The following is a 22,310-nucleotide window of genomic DNA, read 5'->3' on the forward strand; positions in this document are numbered from 1 at the left end:
AAAGCCTATAACCAACGGACATGTAAAGAGTGTTCTGTCAAACACTGTTTGGGGCCCTCAACCGTTCCCTGCTATTGGCTTATTCCCTGCTACAGAGAGCAACAGCTGGTGCATTGCGAGGTAAAGCTCTGCCTGCTGCTAGTACTGAGACTAAAGCGTGGCAGCCTGTGGTTCAGGACTGTGAAAAGTAGCACACGTATCATCCTTTCTAGTACATTCTATAAGGAAAGTAATGACACTGCCTAACACCATAGGCTAGGGGATCGTGAGTACTTCTGCAGTACTGCCTGCAAGTGGCTCCTTCGGTGCATGCAGCCACTGAGTGTGCGTTTGTTAATAGTTAGTCAGAGAACAACACCCATCTGCCCTGAATTTCATCTGCCAGCGCAGGTTGCATGTATACGCAAAAAGTGTTAAATTATACATGACAAATTACATTATCATCTTCTTCAATAATAAAAAAATCGTAGAGCGAGACAGTGAGACACATTAAACGATTGCTGCTGTTTGTAGCAGGTACTTCACAGAGAAAGTGGTTTGGTTTTAGCTCTTCCTCCTGAATTTTAACTTTCAAACGTTCATAGATGTGTATATATATAAATTGCTATTCTACTTGAAGGGCTGAGATAGCAGGATTAACTAAAACCACAAAAACCAAAATGTAATTACAATATCATGTTACCTGTGCATTTGCCCTACAATCACAGTAGTCTTAAAGATAAATGTTACAGCCATTTCATTTTGTAGTCAATAAGGAATATTCTGAATTCCTAGCAGTTCCCTGAAGTACTGATTCACCTCTGTATTCTTCAAGGAAAAAAATGAAGTTTCAGTCCCTAGAGCTACTTTACTACATTTGCTTTATTTAGTTATAGGAAGAGCTATTAGATGATGCTTTGACGTTAGCTGAAGCAAAACCTGGATTTTTTGTTTGACTTTGGTGTAAGAATGCCATATTTATCTACAGCTATAATGAAATTTTCCTGAAGGTAACGTATCAATAAGCATGGCCATTCTTATCTCAAGAAAAAAAAAAAAAATTAAGAGAGGAGTGCAGCCAAGTCAGGTTTAATACTTGATGTGTGTACAGCAAGCACAGGTTGAATGGCTCCATTCAGAACTGTAGAAGTGTAAATCATTGACAGCAAAAAAAAAAACACAACACCAAAAAAAAAAACAAAAAACAAACCAACACTAAAACCCAACAGGTCAATTGCGACAGAAGTATGAAGACAAACTGCCATCTGGTGGCTACAGATAATGAATTTAAAAAACGGAGAACATAATGAATCTTTGTTGCCTTCCTATGGCATATCTGCACAATGCTGTAAGACATAATCTCTGCCTCTTATTTTTGTTAAACAGTGTACTTCGCAGCTCATGCTGAGAATCCAGTTTGTCAAGATGCCGCAGCACAAACTCTTTCAGTCCTAAGGGCACCTGAACCAAGAGCTTCAGTTTGCAAAGCAGCAGTCAGTGCCTGCAACTTTACTGTGCTGAACTCTACAAGAGAGAAAGAAAAAAAGAGGTCATGTGGAGTAGCATGTATTTTACCAGCACAATATGTAATTAAGTAAACTAAATGGAGAAGAAAATGTGGAAATGTAAAGTTAAATTTTTTACACTCCTTTTTACCACCTTACGTTTTTAATCATCCATCAGTAAGTATTATTTGTACATTTTTTTAAGGAGTAACTGTTGATTTCAGCTGAAATTAAATTAATTCACCTTTTCTTAATGTTATGCTTGGCTTTCTCTGTTGCTGTTTCTCTGTTCTCAGGATACGTGAGCTCTCGAAGAAGAGCAGAGCGTTATGTACACTTGGTTGGGCACTAACTGGCTGCTAGTAGGGACATTGGAGAGCTGTGAGAAGTCCTTCAAGTTGAGCAAATATCGCTCTGCGTGAACTCCAACAGTTCACAGGACAGGTTATGTGCAATACTGTGAGGCTGTACATATTCTTCAAGTACTGAGGCTTTCTTGCAGGTAAATGAGCATTTGCTTGCTAGATTGAATATGTGCTGCTAAAGAAACTCTGAAATCTGCTCTAAGAATGCTATTTATATTCTGCCTGCAGTTCTTCTTATAAGGAAATTCCCTCTTTACCCCAGCAATGGGAAATCTCATAAAGGAGAAAGGAGTTTGTCCTCTTGAATTTTATCACCTACAACTGAAATATTTCCTGCAGTTATCCATAATTAAGTGTTTAAGAGAGGAACATGGCAAGACCTAACTACTTTCCTTCAGTGTTATCTTGCTAACTGAGCCTCCTCATCTTTGAACTTCTCCCAGAATGGAACATCTCCCAGACTCCTATCAAAGCAGAACGTTCTGTACTTCTTGAAGTACTGAGCAGATGGGCAGTTCCAAACCATCTGCATTGAAATGAAAAAGGATCTACACAGACATATCATCTTTCTTGTTATGAACATGTTAACTCTAGAACATATTCTCCCTCTTGCACAGTGTTACAACTGTGAGACTTGCATATTTCATGTTATAATTCTGCTGCTTAAATTGACTGGGAAGCTTTTATCCTTTTTTTTTTTTTTCTCCAGAAAGGGCAGACAAACAGTTTTTGAAACATCTGTGCTGTATTATTTCATTCTTCAATTTTGTCTGAGTAAGATGTCACACTATAAGTCTGGAATGCTTTCAAGAAATGAAACTGGAATGGCTTAAGAGAACAGTCTTCAGCAATTCCATATATGCTGTAGTTAGCTGTGAGGACATTGCTAGGTGTGCATTTTATATATTCATGAACCTGTGAAGAACTACATTTGTTGCACAGAAGATACACACTGTATTAGTAGCACAACTGATCATTACAAAGAAAAAAGCTCAGGAGCACATTTCCATACTTTACCTTGGATACTAGCTGTGGTTTGGGCACTTTCATGAGATCACAGAGGTGGTTACGTTTCTCTCTTACTACTGGTAGTTCAGCTTCCCTGCATGAGGAAATACCTTCCCGTTAATTCAAAAACAAAAGCACGAAGTTGGCTGCATACATACAACTGCTTAAGCTACCCGTTTGCTATTATATCACTATGCAGTTGTCTATTCTTTCAAGTACATTTCAAACTACAAGTTCTTGTTGTGTTGTTATTTTAAGAATAATGTAGCCTTGTCACAGCATTTGAAGCCAGATATACCAGTCGCTAGTAAAACTAGTAAGACTATTCTTTTATAGTAAAAAAAAAAAAAAAAAAAGAAAAACACCATTTTTTCATAGAAGCTTCTTGATTAGAAGTTCACAAACTTGTTCTCTAAATTTATAGCTTCTTTTTTTGATTTAGAAAATATCACATCAAGAATTTAACTAAATGTCACTGGATTTGGAAAACATTCTGCTATCCAGGAAAGCTTTCTCTTGAAGTAGAAAGGATCAGACCGAATGCTAGAGAGTATTTTAAAAAGTTACTGAAATAACGTGGTATTTACAAGACAATTTCCTAAACAACAGCCAGTTACAAAAAGCTCCAAAATGATGAAAATCCAAACACACTTCTCTTCCATGTTGCAAGTATCGATCGCTAACTGAAATTCTGTGATCCTGCTAATATTGCTCACTAATTCAGTAGATATGTTCTTCTTAAGTAGTGAGTGTAAATGAGCTATTAAAAAATTAACTCTTAGCACATACACTGATTCCAAAACTATAGAGAAAAAGCATAAAGTACAAATTAATTAAAAATAAACTTGAATATACATATATTTCTATTTGGACACCTGGGACAATTTAGTCCTAGAATCATCTAGGTTGGAAAAGATCTTCAAGATCGTCAAGTCCAACCATCAATCTGACCTACCAAGTCCCATCACTAAATCATGTCATTTGTCACAATTTAATTTTGGAAACCTTCCTAAGCTAAACAAAAATTATTATTTAATTTCTTTAAACTTTGAATTACACAATCGTATGATAAACTTCTTCGTAGTTCCAACAAAAAGAACGTTTCAAATATGCATATTCTAGAAATGACTGCCTTCCCCAAGTATCTAATGCCCATTGAGCTTCCTGATGTTAATGCTTATTTTAATTCTGAAATTACCGTGATTGCTTTAGCACTGAGAGCACTTGAAAATAATAAGCAGCTCTCTATGACACTCAGCAATGACTTCAAATACCTTCTTTTGTAAACAGTTCAAATCTAGTATGATAAAACAAGATTTAAGTAAACTGGCTCTTCACCTTTAATCTCAGTGCAATGGATATGTTGCAACTGGGAACTTAGAGCAAGCCCTGAACTAAAAGAGAATGAAACAAGCAAGGGAATAAAACAGGCAGCCAGTCACACCTTAAAAATTGCAAGGTGAAAAGAGAGTATTTATTTTTGTCTGAAATGGCTTATAGGAAGTAAATTGCCTTGTTTTCGTGAGTAACTCATATATGAGTAGAACCCTCCTACTCTAGCAATTTGGTGTGTTCCACTTCTAATTTTGGTATTGTAAACATCCCTTTGTGACAGCAGCAACCTAATCCTTCTCAATTATTTCTGTTAATATTTTTTTTTTCTGTAGCAAAGACACTTTTAACTTCTGAGCAAGCCTGCTCTTAGTTCAGATTCCACAAGCAAGCACTGAGTCACACTGGACAGAACACTAACCATCAATGCACACTTAAGCAAGTAAGCAAAATTGTGGATAACCAGTTCTTTCAAATCTGAAACTGTTTTTCTAATTTTGTTCTGAAAATTTCAGAAAAATGTGAAGCAGGCACCCCTTACAATGACAAACCTTAATTTTGTTTCCCAAATATAAAGTTATTAACGCTCAAACACTGAAATAAACTGGAAATTAAATAAAAGTTAAATGATGTAAGCATGCAGTCTGAAAATATGTAAACCACAACCTTACAGTATACTTGTTCTTTGAACACGTCTCAGTTAATTTCCATGAAATGTCAATGAAGGAAAAAGCCATTAATATAACGATTAGTAGGATATATATTTTTGATATCTGGCTAGTCTTAAAAACACTTTCTCATGTATTAACTTCGACTATTGTTTGAGACTGGGTTTTGGGCTAGTGGACCCATGACCCAGTCATCTGTAACAAGGAAAAATGTTTAAAAAATATTTAAAATGGAAGCTAAACTAACTATCTTAAAGCTCCGTATTTTCCTCAAACATCCAGGGCATGCAGTCTTACATAAACACTTCCAGTGACTGCAGAAAACAAGCAGACAAACAAAAAAGCCAGAAGTAGGCCTCCTCCTGTCACCTTATGGATCTATTCGTTTAGTTTCTTTGATGCAAGAAGTCTGCTAAAAAACAAAACAAAAACCAGTGTCAGCACTCCAAAGCTGCTGGCAGAATGAGCTCCTCCTGACAGTAAAGGATAACCTTGCTGCTTTGTTGAATTCTGCTCAGGAAGAATGGGATTCTTTCTCCTCGCCCTTGTAAGAAGCTAATATTACAGGTAACAGCAGGTAAATAAATAAATAAATAAATTACATTATATAAAAAAGTAAATGTCTAAACTGCTTCCAATTCCCATTTGCAGGAATACAAGGATTGCAGCATTTTGAGCAATTAACATTTCATGGGAGATTTGATCTGTTTTTCTTCAGCTTGCACAGATCCTTCCCAAAATCCTGCCTGTGCTCATAAATGCCAAGAAACTGTGCAATTGAAGTCTGCCTGTTCACACAGCTCAGTCTCTGTGTTCCATGGAGAATTTCCAAGATCTCCTCCCTTTCCATGTTGGTAGAAAAATACAGATATTTTACTTTAGTGTTGGTATTATACATAGCACTTCCAGTGGGACAATATAACAGACCTTTAGAGCAGGGTGATTCTTTTCACCAATGGCCTAAAAGCTATAACTAGCTAAAACTAAGGTATTGTTCCATTGCAGCTTCCTTACCACCAGCCTTCAAAGGCATGAATGCCTTTTTTCAACTTCAGTGGGACAAAAATTATTTCAGCTCTTATTACTATCTGAGAACAAATTCACTTACCAGTTGGTATCACTGAGTATGGTCATAACCTCGTCCATAATGGCAGGATCCACTACATCGCTGTAGGTTATCAACATTTCATAAACCTGACTGGCTGTCGTTTTCCGTATCTACGTGGAAGAGGCAGGGGAAAAGCTTTAGTAAGTGTCCAGAGTCCTGTACAGAAGAGCCCAGTGGGCATTTCCATTTGTGCTGGCTGAGGGAGAAGGAATGAGGGTCAGAGAAGAACCTTTTGAAAAATATTTCCTTTTCAGATTTGTCCCTCAAAAGGAATAAATGCAAGTGTTAAGAACGGCCTAACTGGAGCATTCCTTTTCTTAAAATGATTCACTGAGCCAAAGTCTGCTCTAACTTTTGGTGCTGTAGGCCTACAAATGGATAGGTCTCCACTCTTGAGACTGTAAGTGTCAGCAAAACTCTTAAAAAACCTGTTGGAAGTCAGCTGATAATGAAAATTAGTTTTTTAGACTCCAATGTCCAGAAGCAGTTAACTTTTAAGTATTTTTCCCAGAGCACTGTTTAGTTGTGATGTCGGTTGTATTTCAGGAACCAGAGCTAGCCTGCTTCCTGGAATACAATGCATAGAAAGATACTAAATGGAAGACAGCAAAATTGCAATAGAAACAAATTCTGTTTTTTCAAGAAAGCCTGATGACACCCAAAGCGAGGCAAAGAAATTATAGGCTTATTTCTGGATCAGCAGTGCCAATTTAAATTGACCCATCTGTAAAAATAAAATACATTTTTGTAAGAAAGAAAATAGATAAAATATTTTCAGTTTTGTGTTTTATCAGCATTTTATATCAATATAAATGTAAATATAAAATATATTTATATATATTTATATATTTATTTTATTATATATTTATTTTATATATTTATATATTTATTTATATTTATATAAATATATTTATATATTTATTTATATTATAAAATATATTTTATATCACTGATGCTGATAAAACACAAAACTGAAAATATTTCTCTTCAGTTCTTACATTGCCCCTCCTGCAGAGTATTCTCATGTAACAAGTAAACACAACATGGAAGTATTTGAACCAAAACTCTGAAGTATCACACTTTGCTGAGCACCGTATTATTTTAACCTTAACACTAAAGCAATCAATGTTAGAATAAACAGGGTTGATTTGTACTGGCTACACACCAGGCTATTTGATGCGTTGTCAAACTTCTTGAATACCTCATTAGTTTTCACATTTTTAATGTGCCCTTGCAATTCCTTTTGACAGCCTCTGCTCTCTCCTATACTACCCACTTAGCGGCTGCCCGTGGTGGAGGTGCTAGTCCTCGCTTCCTCACGGGAAGGTCCGCAAACATTCCCAGATGAAACCCCTGAACACCAAAGCCACAGAAAGCTGCTTAACGTAGTTGGCTGCCATAGCAGCCGTCGATCTGGGCTACCAGATCTTGTGCAGTGAACATAGACCCCCCTCTCAAAAACTTCACCAAGTCAAAAATAAAATATTTCCAAGGCCTAAGATTGCTATCCCATATATGATCTTTTCTTACACATACTCAGAAGTAGTAACTCATTTTTGTGTTACTTACATGAAAAAGGTAAATTTCTGATAAACTTTCCTGACAAAAAGGGCAAAACTAGTTCTTGAACCAGAACCACTACTGTGTTGCTACTGTCGGAAATGTTGCAAAACCAACAGTAATTTATTTGATCAGAGCTCTCAGGACCTAATGGTGAACACAACTTCACAGTGCTGGGCGTTGCATAAAAGAAATAAACAAGTTAGGTATCTAAATTGCTTCTAATATAAAAGTAGGGATGGAAGGTGAAAAAGCAGTATGCAGAATAGCCAGCTAGGCATTCTGCCAGCATCCAGTAGCCTGTTTAAGGTGGCAGCATTGCAGAGAGCAAACCCTTGAGAAATAAAACCTATTATATACATTAATATCTCTTTCAGGTGCATTAAAGCAGCACTCTTAAGTTTTTTTGTTGTTGTTGTTTTTTAACTTTTTACATTATTTTAAATAGGATAGTCGATAATATACAATATCTTAAATACTTACTACAGGAAACGGATGGCAAAGGAGGAGAAACAATTGAAACAGAACTTTCTCTCTCATGTCTCCTTCAAATTGAATCAGGCCACAAAACCTAGAAAACATACAAAAATATAGGTCTTGAGTGGTATCTCTTGATATTATCACTGCAAAAGTACATTTTGTGGATCAGAATGAAGATGTGTATTAGAAAAAATGATGCAGGGGAGAGGAGGAAGCTTTGCTGCTCCTGAGAAATCTCAGCTGATATTCTAAGTGTTGTGGGAAAGCAAACACTGAGGGTAAGTGTACTGAAATTCTTAAGGGTTACCGAGATGCCACACATTTATGCCAAATACAAATATGGTTTTAAAGCTATTAACGGCAGCACCAAAGTCTGTGCACTAAAAAAACATCCTGGATCAAGCTCTCCCATAGAAAATAAAAGCTGAAGGTAGGATCTTGTATGATGCAGGTAAGAGTGAAATAAAAATAGAAGGCGTGTTACTTTTCATTTTAGGCTTTCCTGCACTCTTAAAATACTGCCCCCCCAAAAAAATTAAAATTAGTAAAATCATTACTTGAAACAGTTATACCTCAATAATTCTGCCAACTTTCCGCCAATGAACATTCATTCAGCTTTGCAATACTTTGTCTTTTTTTCTTCTCCTCACCCAGTATTGTTTTTCCTGACTGAAATATTTTTGGTTTGGTCTCTCTGCTATCCAAAATGAGTTAGTTTTTTTTTTTTCTTTCCTAAAATAGATAATAATTTTGCTGGTGTTTTAAACTATTTCTAGTGTAACTGGTAAGATTTACTCAATTACATATATTTTTTACTGGCACTATGTGTGAGTCAAGCTCTGCAAGCAAAAAGCAAACGACTGAATGCATCTTTAAGGATGTCAACAACAGTTCAAAATTAGTTAATTTTTTTCAGATCATTCACATGTTTTCACCTCAACCACCCAAAAGATACACATAAAACTCACACAACCTTCTATTTCATGTATCTGCGTGCATTTTTCATTTATGTTTCACATCAAATAGACTTAGTATGTTCTGTAGTTAAATTTTCTTCACTCCTTACAAGCAGACAAAAGATTACTTTCTTTGTTTATTTCATCAACTCACACTCCTATGCTGGAGCGAAGTTTCCGGATGTCTTTGGATCTTTTGATCTCTTCTTTACAAAGGGTAAATAGCTTCACTGGAAATGGATGGCTGGAAATGAGAAGGAAAAAAAAAGGGTAAGAAATAGATTTAAGCAGAATTTTAAACACATTTGATGATAGTAAAAATGCCAAGTTAACATTCAAAAGAGAGGAAAGACACTACCCAGAGCTGCTTGGGTATACTTTTTCCAGAGCAGCACACTGCTTTAGGTGGGCTTTTGGTAAAAACACAGGCTACTTTGGCTACCATCCACCACACTCGTGAGCATTATTTCATTTTTTTATGGAAGTGAAGAAATTAGTATTCATTGTTTATATTCCTACTACCTGTGTGCTGAGGAGTGAACTACCTTTATCCAAAGTGAGTCAGTATCTGCATGGTAATCAGCTAGCCACAGCTTGCATTTACAACAAAGCATGGTGCAATCCGAAATGCCAGGAATTAGAACATTCTATAACCAAATAAAAATTATTTAGTCTATGGAACATTGTAGTGCCTTGGTGGTTCCCTAAGTCCTTCAACCAAACCTTGCACAAAAGGGGATAAACACTGTTCTTACATACTCTACCATCTCACAACCTGGATTCTTTAGCGATGCCAGACAACATAATTAAACCCAGCGCTTACAGTTCTGTTAAGTGCACAACTCATGAAGCCATCTTTAAATATATTGAGCAAATTCTTTTTCTACAGTCTGGGAAATGTGATTCTCACAGCTTTTTCCCAGACACTCATACAAACACAAGTATGGTTATGATATTTCAAGGATCTAGTAAAGAGGGAATATTACGTTTATTTCAGAACAAATTATTTAATCTTTTGCTCATTCCACTCAAAGCTGAAGTGCCATAGATGCAGAAGAAACTATTTCATATTTGTCTAGTGAGCAAAATTACTTCTAGACTGCGTATTTTGGATATTTCACTGTATTGTGTATGAAAAAGAGAAAGCAAATACCCTAACATTTATTTTCTGCTACTGTGATTCAAAACCGTGGATATAAATTCTTGAAAAAAAACTGTCACGTAATCTGTTGAAAAACAGAACATTTAAGACAAGAAATTAAGATGGTTACAGGAGCAACAAAATGTTTTGTCAAGTTAATGCACCTTATTATACATAGTTTTCCAGACAAGAGGGTTTTGTTTTGTTTTTACTACACTAAAAAAAAATCTTACCAAAATACTGGCATATCCTGGCAAATACTGGTTTGTTGTTCTGTTTTTTAACCAAATCATTGATCCATTAAGCTAAAGAATGCTGTCTCTACTGCTGTCTCAGTATCACTGAAAAAACACACTAAAAAAGTAAAGTTGCCACGCTTTCAAAGTTGATGATGAGGTATCATAAGAAATTTTCAGAGCCGATTGTGGCTTTCAGGAGCAGAGTCTCAGGAGGGGAGGGCTGATTTAAAATACTCCCATCAGATGCTGAAAGAGCAAATTCCTTGCCATCCACTGCCTGCAGCCATGTCAGCCCTGTTTCCAGATTTTAGAGTATGAGAAGTGCAGAAAGCACGTGCATATGCGACACATTATGAGAAAGACATATACATGAATGAGCCTGCGTGTGTCTGAGGACGTGGTTTGTCCAGGTGGATGATGGAGAGTGTCCCTTTTCTGAAGGGAAGGTCTGTTTTTTTCTCACCTTGGTGACATTTCCCTTCCTTCCAGTCCCCCACGATTACACAAAGACATTTTGTAGACAACTAATTACAATACCTGTAATACATGCCTGCCTTTCAGCACAGGACAATAGCGACACAGTGAATTAGGTGAGATTTTAAATTGGTTCAACAACACAGACATCGCTGAGGAGAATAGCAACAAAGAGGCCAATTGGAAAAGAGCATCTGGAATAAATTTAGTACACATAACCTTAAGTGCAGCATTTTGTGTTTAAAACAGATGCACTTTCCTTTCTGTCATTTGCCAATTTCACATTTGTAATAACTAAACCTAACCTACGTGTGATCTCAAATGACTCAAATAGCTTGGCCTCTTTAAAGGAAATTGAGAAAATTCCTTCTCCTGTGTGGGCACAGTGCCAGCAGAAACAGAGTCAGCATCTGGGGAAAAGGGATCAGTCTGAAGTCTTTACATTATGTAAATTGGGCACACGTGGTACTGCAAAAACGTATGGTTTTTTTTCCTCCTGGAGGTGAACTCAGTTTGAACAGTTCAGCTGACATCACCTGGGTGGCCGTGAAACCAGAGGACAGCCACTGCGATGCTCTTTTATGCTACGGTTTATTAGGCAATAAGAGTGTAACTAAAAAAAAAAAAATCCACAGAAGCATATAACACATATAAATCATTAGTCTGAGATCAGTGGGGACATCCCATCTTACAATGCTTTGTAAGATCACCAGAAAAACACTGCGTCCACAATGCATGACCTCTGCTGCGGAATGCACAGATTACATACGGGTGAGAAACGCCACTTGTACTTATTCCGGAGAGCATCAGGTCCTGAGTTATCATTCAAAGGCTGTTCTGTTCACATTTACAGGGTAATGAGTATGACACTGATCTTACAGTACTTCTAAGGAACCTGCAATATATCCAGGCTCTTGGCAGACTGAACTTCTCTGGTGATCATTCGCTGCTGAGGCCAGCAGAATGTCTCCTGCAGCTACCGGAGCCATAACCAGAAAATAACACTTCAGTTCCAGTTTTGCAAGTGGCTTCAGTTTGCCCCCATTTACTCTCCCTATCCCTTGTCCTACCACCAGCAGGGAGCTGACAGTTACCACTGTATTTTCAGAGTGGCCACAGGTGAGTTTACGGAAGCCCAGTACGCGCTGCTCTGTTGATGACAGCTGTGGTTCACGTATGCTGCCCTGTGCCTGCAGCGGTCGCTGCAAGCAGCTAACGCTGCCCACACTACTATGAGCACGGCTTCCCAAATTCGCAGTGCACACTGAGATGAAATCATGAGTTTTCAGGTTGTGCAATCACAGAGAAGAAATCTGGGAATGTTGAAATGTAGTATCACAAGACAATTTTATTTCAACTGAAACATATTTACTGAAGAAATTGTTTTTCAACTGAAAACTACTGCTCTGTCTGGGAAGGGAGGGCACACTGGGCAAGGAGGAGTAGCAGGTGAATGCCTGCAGTTTCACAAACGTCGTAAGGCTATATACACCTGCACTGCTGCCAAAAGAAATGGTTTCCCTCCCCCTCACCACTTTCCTAATTTTGGCACAATTTGTGAGCACGCAGCAGAACAGATCGAGGAACTACTGCAAGCTGAAATTTACTGGAGGAAGGGCATTTTTAACCTGGAGCAGCTCCCTAACGCCATTCATCATGCAGCAACACAAAACACTGCTGCTAGTTCCAGGGAGAGGGAAACTCCGAGGCTGGACAGGCAGGTTTATGCCAGGTAAGGATGAGTGGGAAGTAACAGCCTGAAAAATGGCAGGCAGAACTTTTCCTAGTACAGCCTGAAACTAAGCCAAGCACAACAAAGGCTGCTTCTGATAGCCTTTTGATTACCTGGGTGATAGGTATTTACTCCACACTTTGCTTCCCTGCTGGCAGTTTCAGCAGGGCCCTGACAGAGCAATGAGCCCAGCATGACAACTGCAGATCACTTTAAACACAAGAACTTGAAACAGAGGAGCAACACCGAGTGCTCCGCCTGCCCCGCTGTACACAGACTGCTGCAAGAGCCTCAACACTGTGAGCTTCACAAACACCAAAATTCACCTACAGAACTACGTCAGAAACGTAACGCTGTACATTCGAAACTTCCATCAGCTACAGCTTGAAGGGGCAGGAAACTGCACCGCAAGTTGCACCTCTGTGAGGCAGGAGTGACACCATGTGGCACTTTGCTCTAACAGGAGCACTGAGCTCCTAATTAACGTCAAACTAATTCAGCCAACAGCCATTAATCCTGTTGCAATTAAGCCATGTAGGGTATTACTTGTTCTGGATTGCTAATGTTTTATTATATTAAAAAAAAAGGCCCAGTATACTGCACAATATCTATTTTTAACTTCAAAATGCATTTGCAAATACTTCTTTTTATGAAGTGACAGCTAACTATGAAGCAGCTGGGTACAGGCATAGTGCTGGTGCCGGACATCCTACAACCTAAGTTCCCTTGCTAAACGTATACTCAGTGCAGTGTGGGAAAACATGAGGGGGAGGAAAAAAATGGGAGCCAAACACCCCAAGGACTGCTAATGTTTCATTCCCAGCTTCTCAGAGAAGTTTTTCATTTGCTGCATGACAGGCAAGAAGCGTACTGCAGAACTGAAGCAGGGTGAAATTTGCTCACCAGCAGACAGACTCTTCGAGAAACAGCCACGCACTCAATCCCTCTTCCTACAGGCACACTTTATATGAAAGTATTTGAAACTGCACGTACACATGGCCTTTCATGCCACGGAACAGTTTCAGGCTCATTTTGCATTCTACTTCTACATTTTTATGACATGGTTCTTAGGAAAAGGGGGTAACTGGTCCCACTCAAGAAACCAGACCCAAGAGTCAACGCTTGTCCATATTCTTCTATGCAAAGAGAATTAGGTGTCAGCCAACAGTGCAGGCAGGCCTCAGAGCCAGGATCCATCCCTTAACTATAGCCAAATGCCATATGCCTAAGTAAGAAAATGCAGACGTTGCATTGAAGACAATTTTGGGCTCACCCAGCTAAATAACGTACCACAGAGCTGATCTGCATGCAGGCTCTTAGAGCACAGCAAAACCCAGGCATGCTTGGCTCTCAGTGGAGTACACACAGAGCATGATTATACCCTCTCAACCACAAGGTAACCTAGATATTGCCAAAAACTGCCAGATGCAAGAACTAAATTCTCTTTCTTACTGTCTTACTATCTCCAAATTTTCTAGAGTCGGCCTTCCAGAGCTTTAGTATGATAATTAGTTCCTCCACTTCATACCCTCCATTACAGTATTTCATTCCCTTTCCATGAGAATGATCCACTGGGCTGTAATAAATAATTTTTTACTTTTCTTTTTTGGTTTCATCATCAAACTGGAATCAAATTCATTTGGATCAACTTCAAAACCACCCCCTGCCCCCCATAATCCCCCTGGATTTTATTTCAGACCTTTTTAATAAAGCATTACAATGGCACCACAGGACTGAATTTGAGACTCACTTACACAGCAAATGGATATGCAGTAATGCTACCACACGCTTTCTGTTTAGTGACCCATCTGGGAGACAGACGTTACCTGCGATTTACACCCACAACCTATCATCTTCCTCAGTGGGGAAGACTGGAGCTGACGTGTTCCGGATCACTGCCATGATTACCAAACCAAAAAGAAACGCTCATTGTCTCTTTGATGAATTTTAAATTGTTATTGAAAAATGGACTGCTTTATTAAAAAGAGGATTCATTATCTAAATACACACTTGAAAACAAAAGTAGACTCAACTAAAATCTTTGGAATGATAAAATCTTTTCAAATGTATCTGCTGTGACTAATTCTCGAATCAACAGATTCCAAATCGAGTATACATGCTGGTAGGATACACATTGTACTGCAAATATCTGTAGTTGTGCCAAGATGCTGCTTATGAGAGCTTGTAGAATACATTTTAATATTACTGAAATTAAAATCATTCTCTTCTGAAACATCTGCAAAAAAAACACAGTTTCACATTGGAGTACCTTATTCATATTTATCCATTCCTAATCTAAATGATTTCCAGAAGACTTGGTGTGGAAAAGCTGGGACATGCCTTTTTTATTATTCTTATTAGAATCTTAATTAACTTCTTTGGAGATATTCACATTAACAAAAGCAGTAGGATTTTGGAAGGAATAGCTTGTAGGCATGCTATTTTGCAGCATCACAACACAATATTGCCATTGCTAAAAACTCACAGTACAATGAAGAATGTTACTCCAAAAAGCACATATTTAGGAAGCTGGTAAAGGAACGAAGCTAAATAGATCTGATACTGGCCCAAGTCTGCCAGGTGAAACAGACAAATTGAATTTGATTAATTTACTGGTCATTAAACAGTGAACCAATAACTAACTTCTACACTGATTTGAGAGTCACAGATTTTAACAAGACCCTTTCAAGGCTATCTGGTCCAAATTTTATCACAACTGTCATACTTCGGAAAAATTATTTTATCCATATACACAAACATTTAGACTTCCATGCACTCACATCTACAGCAGCATTCAGCAGCAGTCAGCATAAGATTTAAGAGGCCTGTTGCACAGTGAAAAATAAACAAAAAAGACTTTCAGCAACTTACTTCCCTTGCATGGTAAATATATCGAAACAGCCGTTTGCCAGCATTTGGTCCAGCATTGTCAGGAGTGGTACAGACACCCTGATGAAAGAAAACAATTTAACAATGTAAATAAACTTCCTGGCATACACATATACACTATTTTTAATTAGAAGCAAAGAAAGAAACTTCCTATCTACCTACATACATTTAAATTAGAACTCTAATTTACACAGAAGAGGGTTGCTCAGTAACTTCTGTACGTTGGCTAAATCATCCTCCTTGGCTGAGAAGGGGCCGTTCTGTTGCAGCCAAAAGGAAAAAAAAAACACTAATTAACAACATGCTTGGTTTAAACTTGCAGGGTCCTGAAAACAAAATTAAAAGTAGTAGAACGTATGTTTTTTCTAGTATCTAAACAACATAGTCTACAACATGTAACAGAAGTTACAAGACCTTCTCAGTGCAGGTAACTACCAAGTGAACCAACACACAATGTGTCAGGTGAAAAAAAAAATCTAGTCATGTTTTCCATTCCAACATCTGAGAAAAGAAACAAAATAAAGTAAAATCTAAAGTTCTGTTAACAGCTGTGGGTTTTTCTTCTATGGAAGATTTTCTCTTATACGTGTTTGGTAGGTAAGGCTTAGAGAAATAAATTTCATTACGCAGAATAAGTCACCTTTAAGGAATAACCTTCACATGAGAATTGTACTTCAAGTATTCATGAAAAATCATTACTTAAGTAAAACACAGACAGGACTTACGCTGAAAAGTGTGTAGCAATATACCATCCCCAATACTGCATTATGTAAAAAATTGATGCTTATCATATTGTGCCCCATATTGAACTACAGTAAACACAAAATATTCTAGCATCAGTTTTTTGCTACAAACTTTACCAAAGGTATGCTGTACCAGATAACTATATTCAAACAAATTTACATGGTTCAAGCATGTTTCATTTAGGCACAGTGAAAAAGATGTTCTATGCATACAATTTTTATCAAGAAAAGAAAAAAAAAAGATTGGGAAGACAAGTGTCAAGAATGTCTTCCTCAAAGAAAGATTAAAAATAAATCAATTAAAACAAACAAACTTTACCGGTCATTCCGCAGGTTGTCCTCAAAGACCTTGAGTAATGTTTCACAAAAACTCTCCATATCACTGGAATCATTCTGGATTTTCTTCATGTACTCGAAAAGGCTCTGGGCAGAGTACCTGAGCTACAACAGAAGAAACCTCAAAAACAAAGGCTCAGGCAATAAACCCCGCTGCAATACACAAAAACACAGACTACACAGAATTACACTTAGCCCTTACTACCTGAGGTGTACACCTGCGCTGCTGGAAGACTCTTCCAACAGCAGCTGAGTGTATAAATTCAGTATCAACATTTGACAGGAAGATGGCTATTTTTCTTTCATTAATCCTTGCTCAAGGTGGGTTTTTTAAATCCTTTTAAAATCCTTTTTAAGGTCTGCCATTGTAGCAAAAAAGACCACATTAAAGATTCATTATTTTCTGTCTTTCAAAATAAAACATCCCTAAACCACTACGATTATCCTACTTTACTTTAAATAATAATATTGTTACGGCTCTTAAAGAGCATACAAGAAGTTCAAGAGGTAATATTTATTAAACAAGCTGATGTAATGCAGCAAGCTTTTGGGCACATGGTGTTTTCCACCAGGCCACACAAACCAGCAGTAAACTCCAGTTAAAAATTAAAAACACCTCAGAAATAATGACTCTTGGTTTAACTTCACTATGCTAATCAGCTAGTTCAGAAAAACAGCAGGAGGAGGTTTCAGTGCTTATGTTTAAGGTTCAGCTGGAAGCAGTCCATTTAGGTCAGACCAGCTGTTAAATATCACAGGCTACAGCCTTCACTCAATGACTGCTCTGCTGTTATGGTCCCAGCTTTCTTTCAAGCAACCACAGTGCACGCAAGGGCCAGGCCAGCTCCTTCTCTTCCTCCTGGCCGGGGAGCAGGCCCAGCCTGTCGGCCCCCCAACTCGGCCATGTCGCCATGCTGCCGGGGAGCAGGCCCAGCCTGTCGGCCCCACAGCTCGGCCATGGCCGTGCTGCCAGGGAGCCCAGCCTGCTGGCCCAGAAGTCACTGATGAAGAGAGGTGGTACCCCCCTATCACTGGAAACCTTTTTGGGTACTTCAAATCCCCCAGCAACCAAACAGCTCAGCCATACCTGTGGTGTCAGGGAGCAGGTCCAGCCTGCTAGCCCCACAGCTCGGCCATGGCCCCAGCAGCGAGCAGGACACTTTCAAGAGCTGCCACAGGCTGTACGAACGCCTCTACTAACACCGTGATTTTCCACTCCAGAGCAAGTTAGGGATTTTAGTTTCCCGGGTCATATGTTAATATACAGACCTCCCTTGAGGTTTATGGCTGAAATGAGAGGTTTCAGTTTTTTTGTTTGTTTGCTGGGGGTTTTGAGGCACCCAAAAAGGTTTCCAGTGAGGCACCCAAAAAGGTTTCCACCTCTCTTCATCAGTAACTTCTGGGCCTTCACTTTGGTATACAGCAATTGTTCTGCCTATCCTATTTATCAAACATCCTCACAGAAACTATCTCAAAGGAAATTGTATCATTGAGGATAAAGATACTCAGATTTCTAAATTTTCATGACTGTTGTGCAGGACTGTCAGTCCCCCTGGGTTGTGGTCAAATTGCTCAGGGAAGGACGGGTTCCCCCATAAGAAACTGGCTTACAGCGAAGGCAGAAGGGTAGGTGGGGCAAATCAGTTCTGAGGCGTGAAATTCTTTCAGCTTTGGTTGCAAGCACTAAACAGTTTTCTGTTGCATGAGAGGGGGCTATAAGCAATAAGCAAGCCTATACTGTCAGCAAAGATATTCTGTCTGAAGTTCACATATAACCTTTTTGATGGCTCATTCAAAGGTGCAATCACTTTCCTCAGAAGATCAGCACTTTTATCAAGAAAATAAAAAAAAATGGATTGGTAAAGACAAGTGTCACAAATGTCTTCCTCCAGATGAATAAACGGGAATCTAAGTTTTAATATTTTACCTAATTTAACCTTATATCCGTAACATTCCAGGAGTGTACCAGCACAAAAGAAAAGGGCAAGCAGATCTACACATAGGCTGTGCAAAACCAAGACATAGTAGCAGGATGATCAGAAAAACTGTAAGGAAGGTGGTGTTTCTTCATTAGCAAGAAAGTAAACTATATGAAAATATGGGTGTGGACATCACTTGGTTGCTCTGCACACTTAAAAACGGGACATTTTTCAAATAGGCAGAGCAGACCATACAAACTTCAACATAACTAGCTAACATTTTATCAGCAAGTTAAATTCGTATTTCCTCCTCAGATGAAGACTTTTTTTTTTCCCCTGATAACCCCTCAGGACAGTATCTGAGCCATAATGTTAACTGCTCACGTGTACTTGCTGAGAAGAATATTTCCAAAATTTTTCCTCATCTACACAAGAACTCAGAATTCACACTATATCAGATGTGTGACATCAGCCTTACCCTGGGGTGGCCGCACGAGGACTGCGAAAGGGAATTAGGAGGTTAATGGGTTGGAACTCAGACAGCTTTGGATAAGAATTTAAGAGGAAGCCTGAGAATGACCTTGTTCTTATGAAACATAGTAAAAACGGCATTTGTCAAGGCTTGACTGCCATCATTTAAGCCAATAGTAGGTACTTCAGTAACAGGCAAATATCTGATAAGGCAAATGGTGTTCATAGAGACCATTCATTTGACGATAAAATTGATGTCCTGTAGATTATATCTCCTTAACCAGGGGAAAAGTATGATTGAGACCCTTAAAAAGTGTAGCTGCAGCAAGGGGAGAAGGCAAATACATCTCTCGATAGGCACACTGCGTATAAATAAGGTGTCTAAACAAACTTTCATGAAATCATTTCCTGGTCAACTTGTTGCAAAATTGAAGTGCAACAGTTTTGAAAAGAGTCTTAAGGCAACAACCAGGATGGATTTGTCCAAAAGAAAATTAGACACCTGGTATGTAACAGAGCATTTGAATCTCAGCTATCGTTCAGCTATATGCCCCATCCACACATGGGCTCTGATTCTTACGTAGCAGTCCTATCTTGGACAGAGCTGATAAAACAGCCAGCAGGACACGATGGGTAAGGAACAGACTGCACCAAAGATGTTCTGTAGACTGACATACTCTCCTAATGGTCATCAGTCTTTGTTTTAACCACAGACTTCCTAAAGGCCCTGGTATCTTGACAGGTATCTGATACCATAATAGAAATACACATCAACTCCAGAATGCAGAGAAAGAAAAAAAGCATTTCTCAAGAAGTCAAAAGCAAGAACATGAAGAGGAGGAACAGAAGCCCTGCTAGTGGCGGAATAGCTGTCTGCTGCTGACCTGGGAACTATCACTACCCCTCTGGGGTCTATGCTCTGCACGGGAGAAAGTGGACAGTTTTTTCCCGTTATAAGGCCTACATCAGGAACGAGATTTTAACATTACATCGATCGCTTTCTGAAGTGATCTCAGTGAAATCAAAGAATTTTTCAGAAAAGACTGCAGATGCTCAGGGTTCCCTCTCGCTGCCATGGAAAACTCAGAGGAATTGATCTACTCCCCCCTTCATGCCTGGAGCTGGGGGCTGACAGAAACACTGCAGGTCAAAAAGAATTTAGTGCTCTGCACCTAACTCATCACAGATGGAAGTCAAGTGAATAACTACTGGAAGAGCTTGAACAAAATCAGCATTTTTATGTACAGATAGCTACTAAATGTTCCAGTTTTCACTGAAGTATTGAAACAGAGGAAGACCTACTCAGGGTCAGAACATTCCTGTAACACGTGTGGAAGAAACTAAGTTACACTTAATAAATTACACTGGTTTTGGATCATTTCTAGTCTTGACAAATTTACAGCACTGAAGTGGCAGTAGCCTATTTTCTCAGTAACTCGAAAAAAAACAAACCCTGCATATCATTCAAATTTTAGCACAAGTGAAACCACGTCTCCCTCATTCTACTTGCAGCATTCCTTTTAATTCATCAACTCTTTGGAGAGCAGTAACTCTAAAGCTCAAGTCAGTGATATTTTAAGAAAAGCAGCAATATAATAATTCACACTTTTTTTTTCCGTTTGATAAAAGAACGCCAGAAATAATTCTCAAATGTATTTTGCTGGAGAACTGTCATTCAAGAAGACTGTATTTGGAGCCTGTTCCTTCAAACCAAATATGCACTGATTTGCATATAATTAGTAACAGTAACCAGACATTTCAGGACTGTTTGTTCTGATTTTTCACATCATCTACAAATGTCCCAACATTTTCCTTTGTAACAACTCACTCATCTGTTCAAAGCCCAATATTTTCTCCAAGCCATACAAAAAATCATAAATATAACAGGCAAACAAGTCAGTTTTAAGGAAAAACAAACAAAAAAAATAAACATAAAATGTATAATCTATTTGGCACATAGAATATATTAACAACAGTATGAGACAGATGGGCTTTAATTTTTGTCAGGTGATTTAACACACACATTAATTCATTGGATACTTTTGGAACTGGCTACTATAGTTGTTACAGATTTTTGGTGTCTCCTGGTGGAATCCTTGTACTGGATTCCAGTACAAGGACAAAATGTGTAAAATTCAAAATAGATTTTTTTAAGGGTTTTAGGATTTTAAAAAATGTTATATAATTTTTCCGTAATTTTCACTCCTTGGTGGGTGGGTGGGGGGGGGAATCACAGTACATTCTGTGCTTTAGCAAGATTTTATACGTAATGTAGTTAACAGTCATGAAATTAAATCCCGACCCCTGAAACTATAGGGTTTGTGAGGCACAGAAAGAACAGCATTGTTCAGTTCTGATCTTTGTATACTGGGAGGACTTTTTACGCAGCCATAAGAAATATGCACCATTGCAGGCCAGATATATAATTAGAAGATTCTTTTACACAGAGAAAGTGCCCTTTGAACCAAGGCAATGCTGCTGAATGCCAAATCCCAAAGGGAATGACATCTTCCCTTTTTTCAGATTACTTTGAATGCTCAAACTAGAATTCTTTCAGCAACCACTCTGCCACCACAATGTTTTTGAGATACTCCATTATAGCCCTTTTCAGCAAATCTCTCTAAAAAGCAAAATAAAGAACTGTACTTGCTAAATATACTGCTGAGCGATTTTAACTATGGAAGAAAAGCCACTGACCACTGAATTACAATATAGCCTTTCTCCTACTAAGACCCTGAGAAGATTTAAAAATAAACCAACATTTGAACTCACATTGTCTTGCAGTATACAAGAAAGCCTAAACTTCTACGTCCGTGTGTATATTTGTGTACATATTTTTTCAGTGAGAAAAGGAAGAAAAGTTATCATAAAACACGCACGTTACTGCAAAACACATACTTGAATAACCCTTCTCCTTTACTCAACATTTTAAAAGTTTGCTTCTTTCATATGGATTTAATAGGGCCAACTCTTAAAACTGTTCAATTTACGTTTTAAATGAGTCCCTGGATATTCAGCAAAGATCACTACAGGCTTTGATGGAATAGTTTCAAACGTAAGTCATTACAAAAGACATCAATTCTAAATTATATAACACATTTTAAATACTAAATGTAATTCACCACATACTGTTTAACCCCAAGTGTAAATACTATACAGTTCGAGCCTCTCTTGCACTTCTATCTGGCTTGAAGGAGACTTAGGTCACTTTCTTTCCAAAGTCAAACCCCTTGAGAATATTTTAGCCGGAACAAGCCTTTAGTGTTAAAGAAAAATGTGGGGTCACAGAAAGTTAACATTTCAAAATCATATTTTGAAAACGCTACAGAAGGCTTTCCTTAAATATACTGGCAGATGGTAAGAGGCGAGGCAGCTACAAGTAACTGAACTGTTTACACTTTGCAA

General features: G+C 38.3%; 2 protein-coding genes across 8 annotated transcripts in view; one reads left to right on the top strand and one right to left on the bottom strand.

Moving 5' to 3' along the window:
• Positions 1-1,503, top strand: part of B3GNTL1 (UDP-GlcNAc:betaGal beta-1,3-N-acetylglucosaminyltransferase like 1) — a 135,226-nt gene extending 133,723 nt beyond the window's left edge. For all 7 annotated transcript variants that reach the window (XM_083805761.1, XM_083805765.1, XM_083805766.1 and 4 more), the window contains exon 13: positions 1,366-1,503. The gene's annotated coding sequence lies outside the window, so the exon portion shown is untranslated. The remainder of the gene's footprint in view (positions 1-1,365) is intronic.
• TBCD (tubulin folding cofactor D) overlaps positions 1,053-22,310 on the bottom strand; it is a 126,963-nt gene continuing 105,705 nt past the window's right edge. Inside the window, exons 34-40 of the mRNA XM_083805757.1 lie at positions 16,499-16,620; positions 15,419-15,496; positions 9,116-9,205; positions 8,009-8,096; positions 5,966-6,075; positions 2,867-2,951; positions 1,053-1,503 (exon numbers count right to left, since the gene is read on the bottom strand). Coding sequence (XP_083661883.1) covers positions 1,489-1,503; positions 2,867-2,951; positions 5,966-6,075; positions 8,009-8,096; positions 9,116-9,205; positions 15,419-15,496; positions 16,499-16,620 — 588 coding nt within the window. The 3' untranslated portion in view covers positions 1,053-1,488. The remainder of the gene's footprint in view (positions 1,504-2,866; positions 2,952-5,965; positions 6,076-8,008; positions 8,097-9,115; positions 9,206-15,418; positions 15,497-16,498; positions 16,621-22,310) is intronic.

Source organism: Anser anser (assembly GCF_964211835.1).
Source record: "Anser anser genome assembly, chromosome: 19".
Classification (NCBI taxonomy): domain Eukaryota; kingdom Metazoa; phylum Chordata; class Aves; order Anseriformes; family Anatidae; genus Anser; species Anser anser.